Raw genomic sequence first — 19,320 nt, 5'->3', positions numbered from 1 at the left:
TCTTTAAATCATTTCCCAAAGAGTTAAGGGCAACTCAAATATTGCATCAGCATTGTGAGAGGGGAAAAAAAAAACAACTAAATATTCTTTCATAAATAAATATCAAACTGAGAGAAAAATCAAAGCCTGTGTTCTGACAGACTGCTTGAGACTTTTTATTCCCCAATCTCGGAAACACAGGTATAAGATACTATTAAACAAAACTAAACTTAATTCAATAAAATATTTCCCATACCTTAATATAAAATTTTAACCAAACCTGAAAAGAGATGAATATGTCCTTTACAAAATGTTCTGCTGACTTTAAATAAAAATATCTGTATAAATTAGCACACATGAGCAGCAATTTCTTATGAATGTTAATATAAATAAGCTAAATCCAACAAACATGAAGGGAGGAAAAAAAAAAGGCAAGAAATGTAGTTATTGCTTATCTGGAAGAAATGCAAGTTCGGATAAACAGAGATTTTATTTTGTCCTTGCGACACAACACTTTCAAAGTTCCATCATCAACATCCCATTACCTGCCAGTACTGTTTAGGCTCTGAGCACTTGTGTTGCTTTCATAAATAAAGATGAGGTTATTTCCAATAGGTTACCAAGAGTAGCTACTTTTCCATTTAAAGGAACCATACACTGTGCATTTAAGGGTAGGGACCTGAAAAGTCTGCACGCTGCATCCTTCCCCTGCTACCTGAAGCCCACCATCTGAGTGTAACACTCAGAATTTATTATGATTGGAAGTTCACTGAAGCAAGAAGCATCTCCAATATTTATTCAGATGATGCCTAGTACTGACTTCCAGGCTACGAGAAACATGTTGTAATTACTGCAGTTACCAAGCTGGGGATGGAGGGTGCAGGCTGGCAGGGGAAATCCACCAGTTAAAAAGAAATAGTTTAAACTGATGATAGGTATTAGCAGTTAATGGATACATAGGCTTTCTGTAAGTGACTCTTTACCATAAAAAGTTATTAAGTGCAAGACCTGCAAATAACTACAAAGTCTTTCTTCCTGAGAAAGTATATTAATATTAGAACTTCAACGTCTCTTCTTAGAAAATTTTAAAGCGTCTGAATTCAGCTACTTTGCTGGCGCAATTATGAAGAAAACAACTGACAGCAAATTCAACATTATTTTGGGAAGATACAAGCCTCTACATTACTGACAACATGCTGAAATTTTAATACCTCTTTATTGTCCCCGGAAGATCCAGACTGAATGGAATTTGACAGGACAATGCTAAAGTGTCATCCACAGCCTTGCTTATTTCCTGTAGTTCTCGCAAAGAAACACAGCCAAGTAAAGCAGACAGTTCACAGTCCTGTGACTGAATAAGCCTATCTTGTTCTTCAATTTCTCTTCTTAGCTGTTGATCTTTTGCTTCCAATATGGCCAGTCTTGCTCGGAGGTCTTCAATTTCCTTCTGCAGAGAGCAAAAACATGAGTTTACAACAAACCCTGCTAGAGAAACCCTTCTACTCTTAGAAAAATACAAGTCCCTAAAGTAGCATGAATTAAGGTTCTCCAATTTAGCACATTAAATAAGAAGACATTCTTTTGTTGACACACAATAACTCTTACGTTTATCATATTTAAAAACTTTAGTGCTAACAATCTGAACACCCCACCTCTATTTCAATACCAAATTTCAGGTTCTTCTTCATCAGCCACCTTTTACTTTTAAAATACAGAGCTACTTTAAGCAAAACAAAATCTCAGTTCAAGTATGACAAGAGAATCTTGCTACAGACTGACAGATAATGTGATCAACCATATAGCTGTCCTCCTGCAGAGTATCTCTGCAATGGCTTCTCTAGGCTTTCAATCCAGCATCAGGATGTAAATGGCAAATCACTGACTGCCTAGCAAGTCCTTTTGATTACTAGTATTTAACTTAAATTAAAAGAATAAAATCCCTCCCTTGACTTAAAATGACCACAGCTTCAAACCTCAGTTGCGCTTGTCTTGCTAGAGGTTCAAATACCATGCATTATGGTTCTGAAGTTTCTGCAAAAGCACATTCTATTTTTTCCTTAGAAAGACAACAGGTAGCTTGCACCCTAGGAAGGAGCGCTTCATGAAGGAGTCAGGGTTGATGAGTTAATAACGGTATTTAATATCTAGCCCTTGGCTCCTTTGTCCCACCTGAAAAGTGAGGCTAAAAAGAAAAAGAAAGAAAAGAAAAAAGGATAACTACTTGCTATTGAAGTAGTTTAAAACCACCCTGGAAAATTGATTCTATTCCTAACACTTCATACAGTTTCTGTTAAATTTTGCAAGCCACTTAAACTACTACCCCCACACACTGTCACGGACTGAATGTTCGCTATCTTCCATAAAACCAGAAAGAGGGGTCTCTGAAGTGCTATCTATAGACTCTCAACAGAAATCAAGGCTGATAATTCCATATTCTGATTATATTCAGTCCAGCTAAAAATAGAAATTAACAAAAAAATAAAATTAAAACAACCTCAAAACAAAACCTTTCACAGGTAAATAATTAGGCATTACAAAATTGACCTTAGAAATGACCATATAGCTTTTTACAGCAATTCACTTCTTCATTCTCTAGCTGTAAAATGGCAATAAGAGTACCTCATCACACAAATCAATGTGGAGATAAAATTAAGTGGTTTTGAATCACTCTGATGCCATGTTGATTAATGCTGTAAAAAAAGCCCACTCACAAATTAATACATCTGAATCGAAAAGAGGGTTTGAGTGACATACAGTAAAATGGTGCTGAATAATGAGTAATGAAGACAAAAATGGTATTCTGAATATCTAAACAAGCACTTTCCATCTTCAACATATGCAGCAGGAATCCAGAAAAAGAGGCATGTTCATATAATTGAACACTTTCATAAAGCATACATACTATGCACAGATAACCGACTTAAGCACTTACTTGCTTTTTGAGTGCTTTGCTTTCAAACCTTAACATGATTTTAGTATTTTCAGCGTATTTTAAGTGAAATTTAGTTGTCTAATGCTCATTTTGTCAACAAACATACTTTCAGGTTTGCTGCACTGCAATAAGCTCCCTGAGTATCGCTTAAAATGACAAGAAACAGTCCTAGCATCTTAAAAGGTTGACTGGCTCCAAAATTTCAACTTATATTAGTACTTGCACACTAAATTCATCAATTATTTTCCTCCTTTTTGGTTTTAGGTTTAGCAACAAGAGAACAGAATGGCCCATGTTTCAATCTACAGGTATTTGTCAATGACAGAAAGGTCAGCAGGCCAAAAACATCAGTTTTATTTCTTTCAGTCTTAAATTAGGCTTTTAGTGTGCACAAAGGACAATTCTGTCTCTGTTACCAGTTTGGGAATACTGCCAAAATCTTCATAGGCCCTACTTTATACAAAGACCTTCATACTCTGTAAAAACGTAGTAATTGCAATCACTCCAATAAGCAACCTACATGGGAACAGAAAGGGAGATAAACAGAATTTGGTTTTAAAAACACACTTTTAGTACCAAAGTGGTTTTGCAACATAAATAGATAGCAGAAGCACACAATCTGCATTCACAGACAGAAAGCTGTTCCAATCAGGAATAGTACACAGGTATTCTTGGGAGAATGGAAATTTAGTCAGTAAACTGAAATTCTTCTGCCTTCTTTTCCAGAAATGCCAAGAAGCTTTTAACGGGCTCCTGGTCAGCCTCCAGGGACAGATAAAAAGGACTTAAAGCCTCAGTGTGGAGCAGCAGATTATATTCGGCTCACTAAACATAAGCTGGAGTTGTACTCCAGCTTCACTTATGGGCTGGTGCTCTACATGAAGCACAGATTACAGTAGAAACATTACTATGTAAATTTTAGATACTGTCATACGCTTTCTAATCCCTGAAGACAAAACACAGATCCAACAACAGAGAGAGAAAAGGAGGAGGAAGGAGGAGGAGGAGGAAGGAGGAGGAGGAGGAGGAAGGAGGAGGAGGAGGAGGAAGGAGGAGGAGGAAGGAGGGGAAAAAAAGGAGGGGAAAAAAAGGAGGGGAAAAAAAGGAGGAGCAAACTGAAAACAAACAACACTGATGTTTTCAGATCACAGGAGATTTTGGAAAGGAGCAATCCTTAAGGGATGCTTGGAAGTCACCAAATGCCATAGGTCAGCCTTCTTCTCCAGAATCTCAAATTAGTGGTAATTTTGATCAAATGCTCATAAATAGCATGCCTGTGCAACAATGTGACTAATTTGTTCCTAGCATAACTACATAGGAATAAAGATTCAACTGGAAAAGTATAAAAACGTTACCTGGCGTGGAGTCTTTACAGTAGATTTCAGTTGAGTATCTTGAGGTAGCTGGCTAGACATCTACATTATTAAAAATGTCTTTCTGAACACTGATAAATGTTGAACTATACTCTTACATATTGATGAAATAAATTAAACAGTACAAAGGTGAAGACTAGGATAGAAAAGACATTTTTTCATATAGGTTAGATTTTGCAATAACTAGTAAATACTTTGCTCTAGTTCTTTCTGGTTTTCATATACATATTTGTGTGTATACAAATAAACAGATGATTATACTATCAGATCCACCAAAGGAAAAATAGTATCAAAAATAATGGGATATTAAGACAAGACCTAGTAGCTCTCTAAAGTGTCACATTGCCAAGTGTGATTGCCAAGGAGGCGGAGCAAAGACTTTCACTAGCCAGTAAATTGGGATTTTTTGAAGGACAGTGAAAAGAGCTAAATTTTGCAGAAAAGACTTACAGATTAAAAACTGGACAGAAGCCATCTTAAAAGCATTCCATTTGCCAAACTACCGCATTCTGACATCACATGTCAGTGTAAAGTTACTTCTGGCAAATGTTAACAGCTCCATGATGATTCCTTCATCCTTATGAATTGCATCAACCATCTTTCAGGAACAAAAGCTGGTAAATTATGTATTTACAGTCAATTCTAACCAGAATCAGATGAAAACTTTTTGTCTTTGAACAAAAATTTCTGGAGATCAGTGAAATAGTGAAATGGCAAATTAGAACATAGAGAGGACACTTCAAAAGATAATGAGGGAAGTTAAAGCATGTACACAAGCCACCGAGCCTTGAAGTTCTGCTTCTCCATAATGAGATTAACTCAGCTCCTGTGGCTGCCATCTCCAATCATCACTTAGATATCAACTGGACTACAGCCAAGGCTCTAATTGCTGCACAGAAGCAAAGTCACTATTACAATAAATGTACTGAATTGTGTGACAGCTTACAAGCTTTTCCCCACACAGCACTGGTGCTTGGAGAACTTTGCAGTCCTGTTACCTGTAACCACTTCTTTTCTTGAAAAAGTTGGTTTCGTTTTGTGGCTGAAACCTCCATCCTCTCCTGGTAAGTGGACCTCAAAAGTCTATGTTCGTTTTCATGCCAAACTTGCGTTTCTTCATTTCTAACACTTTGGAAAAATGAAAAAAGCTAAAAGTTAGCATTATTGCCGAGTACCAACATCTCAAAGACTAAAGAGATCAGAATGTTACATGTTACCTTCAGAGTCATAACATTCCATCACCAGAATGATTATATCTTAAATGGATGCAGTTAGAGAACAAGAGATTTTTCCTTGGCATATCTTCCCTTATTATCTCAAACATTTACACTGTTTTTACAACACGCTGAAGAAGGAAAAAGGAAAACTTGTATGGCTTCAGGCTTCCCCCAGCTTTTTCATATTTCAGAAATTTATCCATCACTGCCTTGAAAGAGAGAAAACTAAGGCATGTAATTTCTATCAATACAGAGAAAAATCTCTCTTAGACAGAAGTTTAGAAACTTGCCAAAGCCAATTTTGCAGCTTCTGACAGCTTTCAGAAACTACATTAGAGATCATCTGGAGTGTTTGCTTCTCCATGCCAAATTTTACTTCTCTGCTGCACAGTGAGTTCTTTCAAAATTACAGTCAGTGGGATTCCTCACAGTGGCCAGTACAACACTCAGCTGTAAATCTTTGCATGATTGGACCCCCAAGGTAATCAGTGTACTACATTGTCAAGTCTATAATCAGCCTCTCAAAATGCACCTGCAAACAATGCAAACCTTTGATCTTGCATGTTCCTGCAAAAGGGCATGCATGCTTGCAAGGCCAATTGTATTTCTGTGTCCATCTCTATAGAAGCAAGTGCATTACCACATAAAGGGTACAGATACATTTCAAGATCTTGTTTAAAAAAAAACAAACAGAACAAAACAAAAAAACAATCTCTCAAAGAATGTTTCTGAAGCATGATTTCCCACTGTAATCATACAAAGCAAATGCATTCATGCCACACACAAAATACGCATCACAAGTCTAGTTTAAGCACAACTAATAACACACTTATGATCCCTATGCACAGCTGTTTAACAAGTGTGTAGAACAAAAGGTTCCTGTCTCTTCTGCAGGACCATCAGAAGACACACATGCTTTTATTCCCTTTCCGTGTGCTGAAGAATGTACTGAAAAGGCAAAATAACCCATGGCACTAAGATAAATGGCATTAATATTTAAACAAAACATACATAATGGCAGCACAACTGTATTTCTGTAATAACAAAATAGCTCAAAGGGACACCTGCAATGTGAGGTGCTAGGTCATCACTATATATATATATGCCTTACAATCATTATAGGTTGCTGTGGCTCCAACCAGCCACACTTGCCAGCAGCTCTGAAGTCACCTTCTTTTAGCAAGAGCTGCATCTTCCCAAGCTCTGTATGCAATAGAGATTTCCAAGTAGTTGGTTGAAATTAAGAAACATTCCACAATAAACATATGTTATTCTCAGAATCTCCTTGGAAATCCCATGTACATCTGCCTATTTGGGACTGAGGGAACAGAAACAAGACCTCTTGGATCTCTCTAAACTTGGGTGATTGCACAAACCCAGATTTATCTTGGGTATTGCTCCTAAGCTAAACATAACCAAACCTGGCTCCTACACCTGCCACCAATATCCTCTCAACACCAAATACACTCACCTAAAAACTAGTCTCATAATTTAACCAACAAAACCAGGGCATGAATTTCAGTTTCATGTACTGAACAAATAACCTGCCATACGCACTTTTTATTTTAAAAGTTGTTTCTTTGCAAAAAGATGAGACTGGCTTAACTACTGTGAAACTGCAATGATTTGGTCAGATGGGGCTAGCCTTGTCATCTTTCTAATTCTCCAGTGAAAAAAGAAATCTTGGGTATATTGGTTTTGTTCACATTCAGAATCAAAATAAAAACTGAAGCCTACAAGTTTTTCCTGAAAAAGTGGTAACATTTTCAATCTTGTCCTATCTAAAAATACTGTTGGAAAAGAAAGATTTTGAACACCTGTATTGAAGACAACGGGCAGGCCTGCTGCATCAACAAGAGTCAGACCACAAACAAAGCAGCGTGAAAGGCTACAAGAATCAAGCAAGAAAAAGAAAGGGTGTCACAACAAACACAAGCTCGAAGAAAGGAGTATGCACAGGACACAAAAGTGAAGAGGATATTCATCTGACCCTGAAGAATGGCACTGCTCTCAGACCTGTGCAAACAGATACACAGATATAATCAAAGAACAGCACTAGTTTCATAAATGTATATATTATTTATTCAGTATATTATTATACAAAAAAATATATCTACATTATATAAGAAAAAAGAAGCAGACTAAGTCACTAAAGCATCCCTGAAGAACATAATTTCTGTGACAATAAAGACAACAGCACCTCTAAAGCCAAAATCATTATAAAGCAAACACATGTCAATGACAAAATACAAGATGTTGTACCCTAAATCATTAAGGAATGGCAAAACAGCTGCTTAGGGCCTCAGAAGGTAGAAGCAAAAAACTCTGAGGGCATGCAGTTTGTTTTAAACCTGTCTTATTCCCAAATACTATAAATAGAGACTAAAAATACCCTTAAAAGTCTCAAATTTAGCAATGAAATCCTATTATCTGTGCTGGTTTTACCCAATTTTCATGTCTATCAAAAACTATGTATTGACTAGCACACTGAAGCCTTTCTATGTACAAGCTGCCAGAAAACAAAAGATTTTTCTTCTTTCATTTGTGCTATTGCATTTAAGAATAGCTCCCAATATCTATGAAGAATCCTCTTGCTTCTAATAACAGTAACTGGCAGCATAGCTGAAGACCGACCTAGAAATAGAGAAATTTTTCTTCCTAAGCTAACTACCTCCCTTGGGTCATCCAACTCATCTTCATTCCCCTAATCTTTGAAGCTGTTATCCCTTCAAGAGAAGGTCGAGAAATCGTTTTTGTGACTTTGTACAGTGCTGAGCACATTACTGCCACCTAACAAGCGATGCATAAAAGGAAGCTCCCAAAGATCTGTTCATCTGGGGAAAAAAAAAAAAGTTTTTACTTTATATTTAAATATCCTCTCATTGCTTGTAAAGGAGCATCAGAATTAACTCCACAGGGAACCATTGCTCAAGCTGCCTTGCTGCTGTATGCTCAAGTTGCCAAGTGTCAAGGATTCAATCCCATTCCTACTCAATAACAGTGAGAAAAGTTCCATTTAATTCACCAGTTTGACATGATCAATGTTTCTCAGGGCAATTCTAAATGAACTGTAGAAAGAAAAAAAAAAAAAGGGAAGGTGGGAGGGGATTTTCATAAAAAAAGCTCCATATTGATATGTTAGAATGTCCTTAAAACTCTTTATGAGAATTATTCATGAATTGCATTCTGTACTTAGAAAAAAACAGAAGCACCATTCTACATAACAGGGAATCAACAAACTTACCGATGATCAGCAGCCCAGCGCAACGCTGCTTGAACTTGGGTAACAAACCGGTCCAAAAAACTGCTAACTGAAGGATGCCTTGAAGGAAGCTGAAATTTTAAAGACTTTTTCTCTTTCTCCAGTTCTTCCAGTTTCCGTCTAAATTTATCAGCTAGAAATTTAAAAAAACAAAAAACAAAAAACAAAACAAACAAAAAAAATCACACACAAAAATTTACTCATCAGTGACAAAAAAAGGTTCCATTTTACGTGAAGAAGAAATAAAGGTCAATCAACAAAAAGTAAAATCTACCTCACAGACAGTTCTTCTCCTTTTGATAAAATATATCAGTGTTTTGCTCAAGGATGAATTGCTAAGACTACAATGGAAAACATCAGACAAGCAGGATGCTAAGCTACTTTCTTCTATGACAAGGACAAAACTGCAGGCTTCTCAGCACTTTCGCAGAGTTTTAATTTGGTAAGGCTTCAAAGAATTGGTTCAAAGTTACAATCTGTGCTTTTCTCCTAGAGAAACAGCTCTGAATTCAATTCTAAGAAAGCTCCTACTCTTAGCTGTTCCAGTTTTAAAACACTCTTAGATGGCAGTTACACATTTAAAGTCTGACCTTTTAACAAACTGCATTGTTATTAGGTCAAGAACTGAAGAATCATATATGATCAGCAATATATTTCAGCAGAAAATGTACAAGTAATTATAGCATTTAAACAATTATATCATTCCAGGCTGTGCTGAATTATGCTTATTTTATCATCCAACAAAAAGATTTACTTTTAACTTTCATTAAAAGAAACAGTGGTCCTTAAGAGATTGACTCTACCATAACTATAAATTTCTTAGAGTAAATATTTCTCTATGTAAGACATTTCTTTGTTTTCTTTCCCTGTGTAGAAATTAAAGGAACACAGTTTCAATTACAAATTATTATTTCTGGAACATATATTCTGTACTGTGCCAGTATATTAGCAAAAATCACATCCATGACAGATAAGAAGCCTGGCTGGTCCTGGCCAGAACACCTTTGATGATACATTAGTCAAATCAGAGAGAGTTGAACTATCCTGCAAATGGAAAACCTTTACAGTTCAGTACTTTCCCCATGACCTCACTGCCTACAATTTTGCACAATTAGCATTCCTTCCTTTCTAACATATCAATACAGCATGTTACTATCAGAATAACATCCATCTGTGCATGCTTTTTACAGCTTATTTTCTTTATCCTCAAAGGGGTTTTAAGAATAGGGGTTGTCTACATTTGCTAGTTTAGTGAAATATCCATTTTCACAATCATCTATCGTTCATACTGCTCTCCTTTCTGCTTCTGTGCTGATGGGGTGGAATAAAGACACAAGAACGTACTAACTAGACTAGATCTTCTCCCTGGGGCAGCAGACTGTTCCAGGGTAGTTAAACTCCTGTTGTCGTTATTATTAGGGTGCAAAATACTGCCAGAAGGCTCTAGTCAAAACGATCACCACACAAGTTACTGCAGGGTCCAGGCCTTGCCCCAGCAGCCATATGTACATGTGTGTGTGCTCTCTTCCTGCAAAGGAGAAAGATGTTTTCAGCCGTGAGGTTGAACTACACGCATTTTTCAAGGACCACAGCTGTCTGATCCCTAGCACAACAAAGAAACTCAAATTTGGGCGCAGATGAAGATCCCTAGCCCATACTTTGACCAGAAGGACATAACAGCATTTGTAATTTGCATAGAATTTCAAAGACAGCCATCAAAAATATCACTGCTTAAAACAGAAAAGTGTTGGATTGTGATCAATGACTACTGAATGCCAAAACCCATAAAAACACCTCCTGTCAGTCAAACTATCCACCAATGAGCTTTGTGTGTTAAACAAGCAGGAGTTGAGAGAGCAAGCAACTCTCTACCAGCCATTTAACAACGTTTTCACTGTTCTCCAACATAATTACGCTTACACTGTGTTTGTGCGTCCAGTTGTTTCATCATTCTATTCTACCCATTCTGGCCCTAGAAACAGGCTATTCTGGGAAGGAAAACAGATGAGGGGATCCACCTGCCAATTCATTCTCTCTCTCATTAATTCTTGGCTATGTCCTGCTTTATACATTCCAATCTACACAGTATTCAATTAGTTTCTACTAACAGATGTTTCTAAATAATTTGTTCCACTGGCATTTTATAAGTACTACTGCTAGCCATATCCACTTGTTACCTCTCAGCACTAAATGATTTTTTTTATCCTTTCAGCATTGCAGTTAGGGGTTATGCGTCAAGAGACTCCAGCATCACTGAGCTGAACACTGCAGCACACAGCTTTTGAGTCTCCTTTCCTGGAAAGTTTGACCTGGCTGATGTCTTCAGTGAGTGGAGAGATCAAGGCTCCTCAGTGCCAGCTGCAGACAGCCATGCAAATAAGGCTCATTTCAGTCCAGCTTTCAGTGTTGCAGCTCAAAAGAGATCTGGGTCAAGCAGAAGTAATACAAGCAATCAGAAGTCTAGCAAGTAGAATGTAAAAAACTTGACAGTAAGTAGGGTTCCTTCATCTAGTGGAGATAAAGACTGAAGGAAGTAACTTCCAGTACTATTACATACCAGGAAGCTACAAAGAAGTACGTAATACAGTGCTTTTCACCTCTCCTCAGAACTTGGGTTCCCAGTAACAAACCTGAGCTGCAGTAAAGGAGGTGAGGAAAAAACATTACATATAGTAAAGCACTAAAACTAACTGCTTAGGATAGACAGGAAATCTCCATCAGTGCCGGTTTTCAGGTCAGACAAACATCTCTTACAAATAGCTCTGGCACAGTTTCTAAGGTTGAAGCCAGCAAGATCAAATATGTTCTCCTGAGATCCCTTCCCACCTATTTTTAGGATTTTTCAGCCAAAAAGCAGACACAGAAGGCATTTGCTATTCATAAGCCATCAGACCCAAGGACATCACTTCTACCTCCATTTTAGTCTTCTAAGCATGTGATTCCAACACAGAAGAGACCTTCACAAAATCACAGAGCTCACTGATGGACGGAAACACCAAAAGAAAACACACACATGGATACCTACACACACAAAGGCTTAATACTTTAGTGTTCTGTCCCACACTTCACCTCAAGTCATTTAATACACAGCTTACATGAAAAAAAGCATCATCCCATTTGAAGTTCTTAAATGAAGGAACTTAGTGTATTCAGTAATGAAGGAACTTAGCGTATTCAGTACATACTGTTTTACAGACAAGTATCTGGAATAAGGCTTAATTCTCTTAAACAGCCTTTTATTTCACTGCATTATGTTGCCAACTGCCTTGCATCAGTCCTACAGATACCCTATACAAAGCTTCTGCTTCACAGAATCATAGAATGGTTTGGGTTGGAAGGGACCATAAAGCTTATCTAGGTCCAACCCCCTGCCATGGGCAAAGACACCTTCCACTAGATCAAGTTGCTGTAAGCCCTGTCCAACCTGGCCTTGAACACTTCCAGGGATGGGGCATCCACAACTTCTCTGGGTAACCTGTTCCAGTGGCTCACCACCCTCATAGTAAAGAATTTCTTCCCAGTATCTAATCTAAGCTATCCTTTATTAGTTTAAAGCCACTGCCCCTTGTCCTGCCACTACATGCCCTTGTAAAAAGTCCCTCTACTTCCGTGTAAACAGCAAAAGTTAACCCTTAAATTATCCCCCATCCCAATCTGTTACTGCCTTATGCACCTCAAACATCCCACTCCAACTGAAGTCAACCCAGAGTACAGGCCTGGAAGACGCTGACTCGCTGCTAGTTTCAATTAAACAGCAGTAAGAACTGCACTGTCTCTAAAGAACGTGTTTTGTAATAGCTTTAAGCAAAGGAAGCAATTTAGCAAATTTTTAATTTACCATATGAGAACATCTGGCTACGTCCCTACTTTTTACATATTCTGATATGTATTTTTCCCTATAACACAAGGTTCACTTTATCAGAGCTATTTATCATCATTTAAAACACATTTAAGAAAATCATCATAGTAAGGGTAGAACCTCATTTGCTATATTGCATATATTTACATTTATTTATGTCTGTTCTTTGCTGATAGGTGAGAAGATGATCAATCCTGTTATTCTACAAATTGCTGGACATTTAAAAAAAGCATTTCTTTAGCTAGTTCAACTAGGGTTCTCTTTTCTCATGCTATCTATGGTTTTGGTCTCCAAGATATACTATAGCAGAAAATGTCAAATGGAATTATGAATTATTTAAACACATACCCTATTAGTAATTTTAAACCATTCTTGGTTTAAACCATTAATTTTAAACCATTCTTATTAGCTATTTCTTTTGTGTTTTTTTTTACCATAAATAGAAAAAAAAGCCAACAACATTCCTTTTTTACTTTGCCTACACATTAAGAACTTTGACATCATCATGCTCAAATTGCACCATTCATTTTCTAGAAGAGACTTACGTAAGCTAAAGCAATGCTAGAAATGCTAGAAAGTGGGGAGTCTAATGTGGAGTCTGAATACGTGGCTGAAATGCATCTGGAGATTAGACTGCTAAGGATGGTGTCTACAGCCCAATTACTAGCATTGCCTTCTGCAAAATTACTTGAAGGAGAACACGCAAACCAAGTAATATCCAAATGTGACATGTAAAGACATATACTCTGATAAGAACTGAAGGCAATACAAGCAACTGGAGTATACCTGTGCCCTTAATTTAAGAATAAAATAATGAACCATTTAACAGTGCCAAAAAGATACACAGTAGGAGATAGTCAATTCCTTGCGAGTCCTAACACATGGATATGTGTAAAAGGGAGCTTCAGATTAAAACTAGATAGTTGAGCAGCTAGCCCTTAGAATCATAGAATAGTTAAGGTTGGAAAGGACCTTAAGATCACCAAGTTCCAACCCCCCTGCCATGGGCAGGGACACCTCACACTAAACCATGTCACCCAAGGCTCTGTCCAGCCTGGTCTTGAACACTGCCAGAGATGGAGCATTCACAACTTTCCTGGGCAACCCATTCCAGTGCCTCACCACCCTTACAGTAAAGAACTTCCTCCTTATACCCAATCTAAACTTCCCCTGTTTAAGTTTGTCCTGGGTTCAGCAGTAGCAGTAATTTTTTCTCCTCCTTGGTAGCTGGTGCAGTGCTGTGTTTTTGACTTTCAGCCTGGGAACAGTGCTGATAACACAGATGTTTTTAGTTGCTGCTCAGTAATGTTTACTCTGACTTTGTGAGCCTCATGCTCTGCCAGGGAGGAGGGGAAGCTGGGAGGAAGCAGAGACAGGACACCTGACCCAAACTGACCAAAGAGATATTCCATACCACAGCATGTCATGCCCAGGATGTAACTGAGACTTACCCAGAAGGGCTGGGGCACTGCGGGGTTGGACGAGGTATCGGTCAGTGCTCGGTCAGGTGGGGTGGGGTGAGTTATCGGTCAGCTGGTGCTGAGGTTTTATATTCTCTTCCCTTGTTATTTCCTTCATCGTTATTATTATTGGTGGTAGCAGTAGTGATTTGTGTTATACCTTAATTGCTGGACTGTTCTTATCTCAACCTGTGGGAGTTGCATTCTTCCAATTCTCCTTCCCATCCCTCCAGGAGCAGGGGGAAGGCAAGAAGGGGGGGAGTGAGTGACCAAGCTACATGGCTGGGTTTAAACCACGACAAAGTTTTAACCCTTACCACATGCTGTCTGGTCACAGGTACACAACAAAGCCTTTTCCACCTTCCATTCAGCCCTGCATATGGAAATCTTTGAAATAAGCTCCACCACAGAGCTATGCCCACCCTACTGACTATGGGGACTAAAAGGAGCACATCTGCAGAGCAATACAGTTCAGTACGGAAGCCCCAACATCTGCAGTTCAGAGGGTCTTGCTTTAGACTAGGTTAAGTGTGGCCCCATTGACCAAAGGCCAGTTAGTAGCTGGAGCCCCTTGGGTAAACCTCTAGAGCACATCTTCAGACTTTACCCCACCTGCATGAAACCAGTCCATGCACTATAAGACTGCTCTACAATGAAAAGCAAAGTAAACGAGACTACTGGGAAATTCCCTTCAAAGGCTTTCACACCTAATTTTAACTAACGTACTATTTGGGCTGGGGTCCTTGGAATATATCCAGCTGTCAGCAGAAAAAGTAGCTCCTAGAAATGCCAGTAAGCAGAGGCTAAACCTTTCCAGAGAAGGTTATAACCCCCTGGGTTACAGAGCCAAAATTTGTGTTCAGTTCATAAAAGGCTAGAGCCTAATCGCTGCTACAGCAAAGTGGAAATGAAATTGCCCAGCTTCCCCACCACTTATTATTTTCCATTCAAACCAAAAAGGCAACTTTGTAAAATTCAGTCTAGTTGTGCTCCTGAACTATCAAGACTACGTTGAGGAACAGCTGAGCAAACCAAACTCCTGGCTGCTGAACACCCTTTGAAGTCAGTAGTAACTGCTACAGAATCCACCCTAAAGCAGGAGGGCTAAAATCTGTAGAGTGCACTACAACTCCCAGAAGTCTTTGTTTTGTGTGTATTCCTCAGTTGTTTGGCACTCAGTACAGGTGGCAAACCCTTGTAATTCAATGTTTGCCTCCAATTCTAGTGCTATTTAAAGTTAAGAGTAGTAACCTGAAAAGCACAAGAGAACTGGTCTCCTGCATTCCCGGACAGACTCAAAGCATCGGAGCAGCCAAAATGCACAGCAGTGACCTGATGTCACATTTGATGCCGTAAGCTTCACCTGCTGCAGGTAACATCAATGGGAGGGGTGGGGAAGAGGAAAGGAAAAGGAGAAGAGGAATATAGAAATAGGAAAATGACAACACACACATGCGCACACACAAAGGGTCCTACTGCAATAAAATTACAATAAACAGAGACAAATGGAGAGAACAAAGCATCAGACATACAATGAGAACATTGTAACATAATTTCAGCACACCAGAAGCATCTTAATCTCCACTGCTCTTAATCTGACATTTGTATTTTACATTAGAGCATAAACTAACCACTTCCATAATTTTCTAAATGCTGGAGTAATAACATTTACATTTCTGATACGCATAAGAGTTGCTGAAATAGTGGGCAGTTTTCTGTATGGGACAACCCCGTACTCATCTCTGTAACTGCATGAAAATAAAGGCACAATCCCATACAACATCTGTATGCATCTGTAAATTCCTTTAAACACCACCAGAGTTTTAATGTGTGGGCATTTTTTTTGAAAACATCATTTCTGCTTTAGTCAATTCACAATACAAAATAAGCAGTGCCCTGTTGGCTGTCTGCTTTTCATAGTCTTTCATATCAAGTTTCCAATGAAATCACCAAGATGCTTACATTTCCAATATGACTTTACAATAATTTACAGTAACATCAAATGAGACAATAAAAGGAAAAAACAAGCTGATTGCTTGTTGATACCAACATTATTCTGCAAGCAGTGCTGACAAGTACTGTCACTACGTATGAAATGGTACAGAAATAAAGAAAAGTATGTACTGCTGATTCCAGGCTGAATCGGCATTTTTAAAAAAGTAAGGCTGTGCAGCACAATGGCGTAGATACCTACTTTGAATTAAATTCTACTCTTAAAAAGATCCCTCAAGACAAGGAAGCTAGCAGAAATCAGTGCAAAGCCACACAGCTCCTTCTTTTATTGGAGATGGTAGAGGAAAAATTTTGGTAAAGGCTTCCATCAGCACGGTTCAAATACATGAACAACTGTCAGCTATATATTAATATACCACCTGTGGGTGATTCAATTCCAGTTTACCACGGCCCCTTCCTTGTTTCAAGAATCTCTAAGCCAACACCTGCCTTTATTCACTGCCTCTGAATAAATGCCATGGCTTGATTAGAAGACAGACCAGTCAATTAACAGTGAAACAATGCTATACTCTACAACTAATTGCATTCTATTTTGAGATACCAGTCACTTTTATAAAGCAAGTTTCTAAAGAATAAGAAATTTTAAAATCTGATGGACTGTATCTGGGCTTATATATCAAGGATTTTCTAACTAGAGACACAGTCAGATTATGTTGGGATTTTTTTACCAGGCTCTACTTAAGCACATACTGTGAATGTAAAGTGCTTTGTTCTAGCTGCCAAAGAAAGAAAAGCCTCCTTTGTTACTGCCTAACCTGAATTTACTGAGAATATCATCCCAAAGCACATCATATGAAAGATTTTTTTTTTTTTTTTTTTGCTACAGAAGTCCAAAACTAGTATAGATAATATAAGAAGTATTCCACAGAGGCTTATCTTCTTGCTTTTAAAAGCCATCCTGTAAAAAAGCACAACAAAGCAGCACAAAGTCCAGGCTAAAAACACCAATGAGTAGATGCAGAATTGCTTTACGTTGAAGTTTGAAAGAAAACAGCACAGATTTTAAAATGTGGTGCACATTATGTTGTGCAATGTCCCGTCCCGCCCCCAAGAACTACAGCATGTAAACAAATTGACTTGCAGTTTTTCTTAAGCCACCAGCACCACCAAAGCCAAAATGCAATTAGACAACATTATCTTCCTTCTGTGACAAGGTACACTGATAAAAAGGTATCAAATATTCTTTCTTATAGAATGGATATTACCCACAGAGAACTCCAAAGAGAATACAGCTACATGCACACATCCCCAAACCAATTACTCTGAAAACTGCAGTGGGGAATCCTATGGGGAAACTTGAAGATTTGCTTTAGAAACAAAAAGAAGAGAGGAAAAGATAAAAGTCTTTGTGGTAACTGAGCTGAAAACAGCAAATCCTTTCATAAGGAATGAGTACCTGGACACCAGAATTTTGGTTTTGGGTGAAGAAAATATTTTAAATTCCTCTTGCTGCCTGCATTCCCCTTCATGTGTTCCCACAATAGCACTCAATGTTTTCTTGTATTCCAGGTCTTCACTCTCACACTTAGTACTCTACATAATCTCAAATACATACACCTAATTTCTCCCTTCATTGCTCCTTCCTTATCTCTAGTGTTCTTCAAGAACTAAACTTTTACCCTCAGATTAAGCTGATACCCTTCCCAAGCACTCTGGATCAGTAGATGCAAAACCAAAAACTGATTCAAATCTACTAAAGATGCTACCTTAGTCCAGCCTAGCCACTTTCCCAATTTCTGCCATCCGTGTCTGTTCTAGCACCCAAAGGTCACACTGTTTTCCTTCATCCAGAAAAGATGAAGAAAGTAAATGATACAAGAGAACAGTTTACAACATTGTCCTGGGTTCAGCAGTAGCAGTCATGTTTTTCCTTTGTGTTAACTGGTGCGGTGCTGTGTTTTGACTTCTAGTTTGAGAACAGTGTTGGTGAAGCCGATGTTTTCGGTTGTTGCTAAGTGATGTTTACCCTGACCAAGGACTCTGTGGGGCTCATGCTCTGCCAGGGAGGAGGGGAGGCTGTGGGGAGGCAGAGACGGGGCGCCTGACCCGGGCTGGCCGGGGAGGTATTCCATGCCACAGCACGTCATGCCCGGGGTGGGGGGTAACTGGGAGTTACCCAGAAGGACAGGGGCTTCCGGGTGGAACTCGCTTTCTTGGCCGGTGGTATCGTATTCTCTTCCCTTGTTATTTTCCCTTATCATTGTTTTAGCTGATAGTAGCGGTGGTGATTTGTTGCTGGACTGTTCTTGTCTCAACCCGTAGGATTTGCACTCTCTCGATCCTCCTCCCCGTTCCTCCGGGAGCGGGGAAGGGGAGAGCCCCGGTGCGTGGGGGGGGGGGGCGGAGACGGGAGACGGACACGGGCCTCGAGATTGTTGTCAGCTCGGCACCACTCACTGGGAGTGAGTGAACAAGTTACCTGACTGGGTTTAAACCACGACAGTTCTTTTTGGCGCCCAACGTGGGGCACGAGGGGTTGAGATAAGAACAGATCTGACTGGATTGATAGTCACTCGTCACAATGCTGATTTATTGGCTCTCAAGGTTTTTCCTCTTGATCTCACAGTTTCAGTATACCATATCTTACGTCCATCCGGTATTTGCTGTATTAGTGTTTTTAAAGTGTGGGGCTTGGGCTAAGGTTTTTATCCCATTGTACTTTATGGTAATGACTTGTAATACAATAGAATCATTGATCATGAAACTGATCTGGCTTATGTTCCCAGTGTGGTCACCACCTTTATACTTTGGGAGGTATATGATGGAGGTGCTTAGCAATTACACATCTTTTTTCTCCTCCTCAGGTGCTCAACCTGTGAAGGAGACATTCTTTTACCCTCCCAGTCATCCCCCCAGACCATTTACATTTGAGAGTTTTGAATTTTTTGAATGGCCTTTTAATGCTGTTGAGACTTGTTTGCTGATGGTGATGGGAATCACCATGCTAACACGCATACAGAGTGTGTTTTGCCCACTACTGATTTCAAGAGTTAAGCAGAGTCAGGTTTGGGTCTTGTCTGGGGTCAAACGACAATGTAGGAGGACCGAGAGATTTTCCCTGAGGCTGGACAGCCATGAGTGGCAGGGTGTGTGGGATAGTATGGGCAAGTATCTAGGTCAGTGGGCCCCTCCAGTACTTTGGAATTTCACTACCGAACAACTGCAAAATCCAGAAGAATTAGTAAAACACTTAAATGAGGTGTGTGGTCATTCTGGCCATACCAG

The 19,320-nt window shown here is 39.0% G+C and overlaps 1 protein-coding gene across 1 annotated transcript in view; it reads right to left on the bottom strand.

Annotated features, from left to right (window-relative positions):
• DISC1 (DISC1 scaffold protein) overlaps positions 1 to 19,320 on the bottom strand; it is a 230,930-nt gene that overhangs the window by 138,757 nt on the left and 72,853 nt on the right. Inside the window, exons 5-7 of the mRNA XM_057407040.1 lie at positions 8,746 to 8,896; positions 5,283 to 5,412; positions 1,191 to 1,426 (exon numbers count right to left, since the gene is read on the bottom strand). Coding sequence (XP_057263023.1) covers positions 1,191 to 1,426; positions 5,283 to 5,412; positions 8,746 to 8,896 — 517 coding nt within the window. The remainder of the gene's footprint in view (positions 1 to 1,190; positions 1,427 to 5,282; positions 5,413 to 8,745; positions 8,897 to 19,320) is intronic.

The sequence above is a fragment of the Pezoporus wallicus genome, unplaced genomic scaffold (assembly GCF_028554395.1).
Source record: "Pezoporus wallicus isolate ANWC-B61680 ecotype Strahan unplaced genomic scaffold, APGP_CSIRO_Pwel_v1 scaffold_6362, whole genome shotgun sequence".
Classification (NCBI taxonomy): Eukaryota; Metazoa; Chordata; class Aves; order Psittaciformes; family Psittacidae; genus Pezoporus; species Pezoporus wallicus.
The sequence above is the reverse complement of the archived record's forward strand: the minus strand, read 5'-3'. Positions and strand labels throughout refer to the sequence as shown.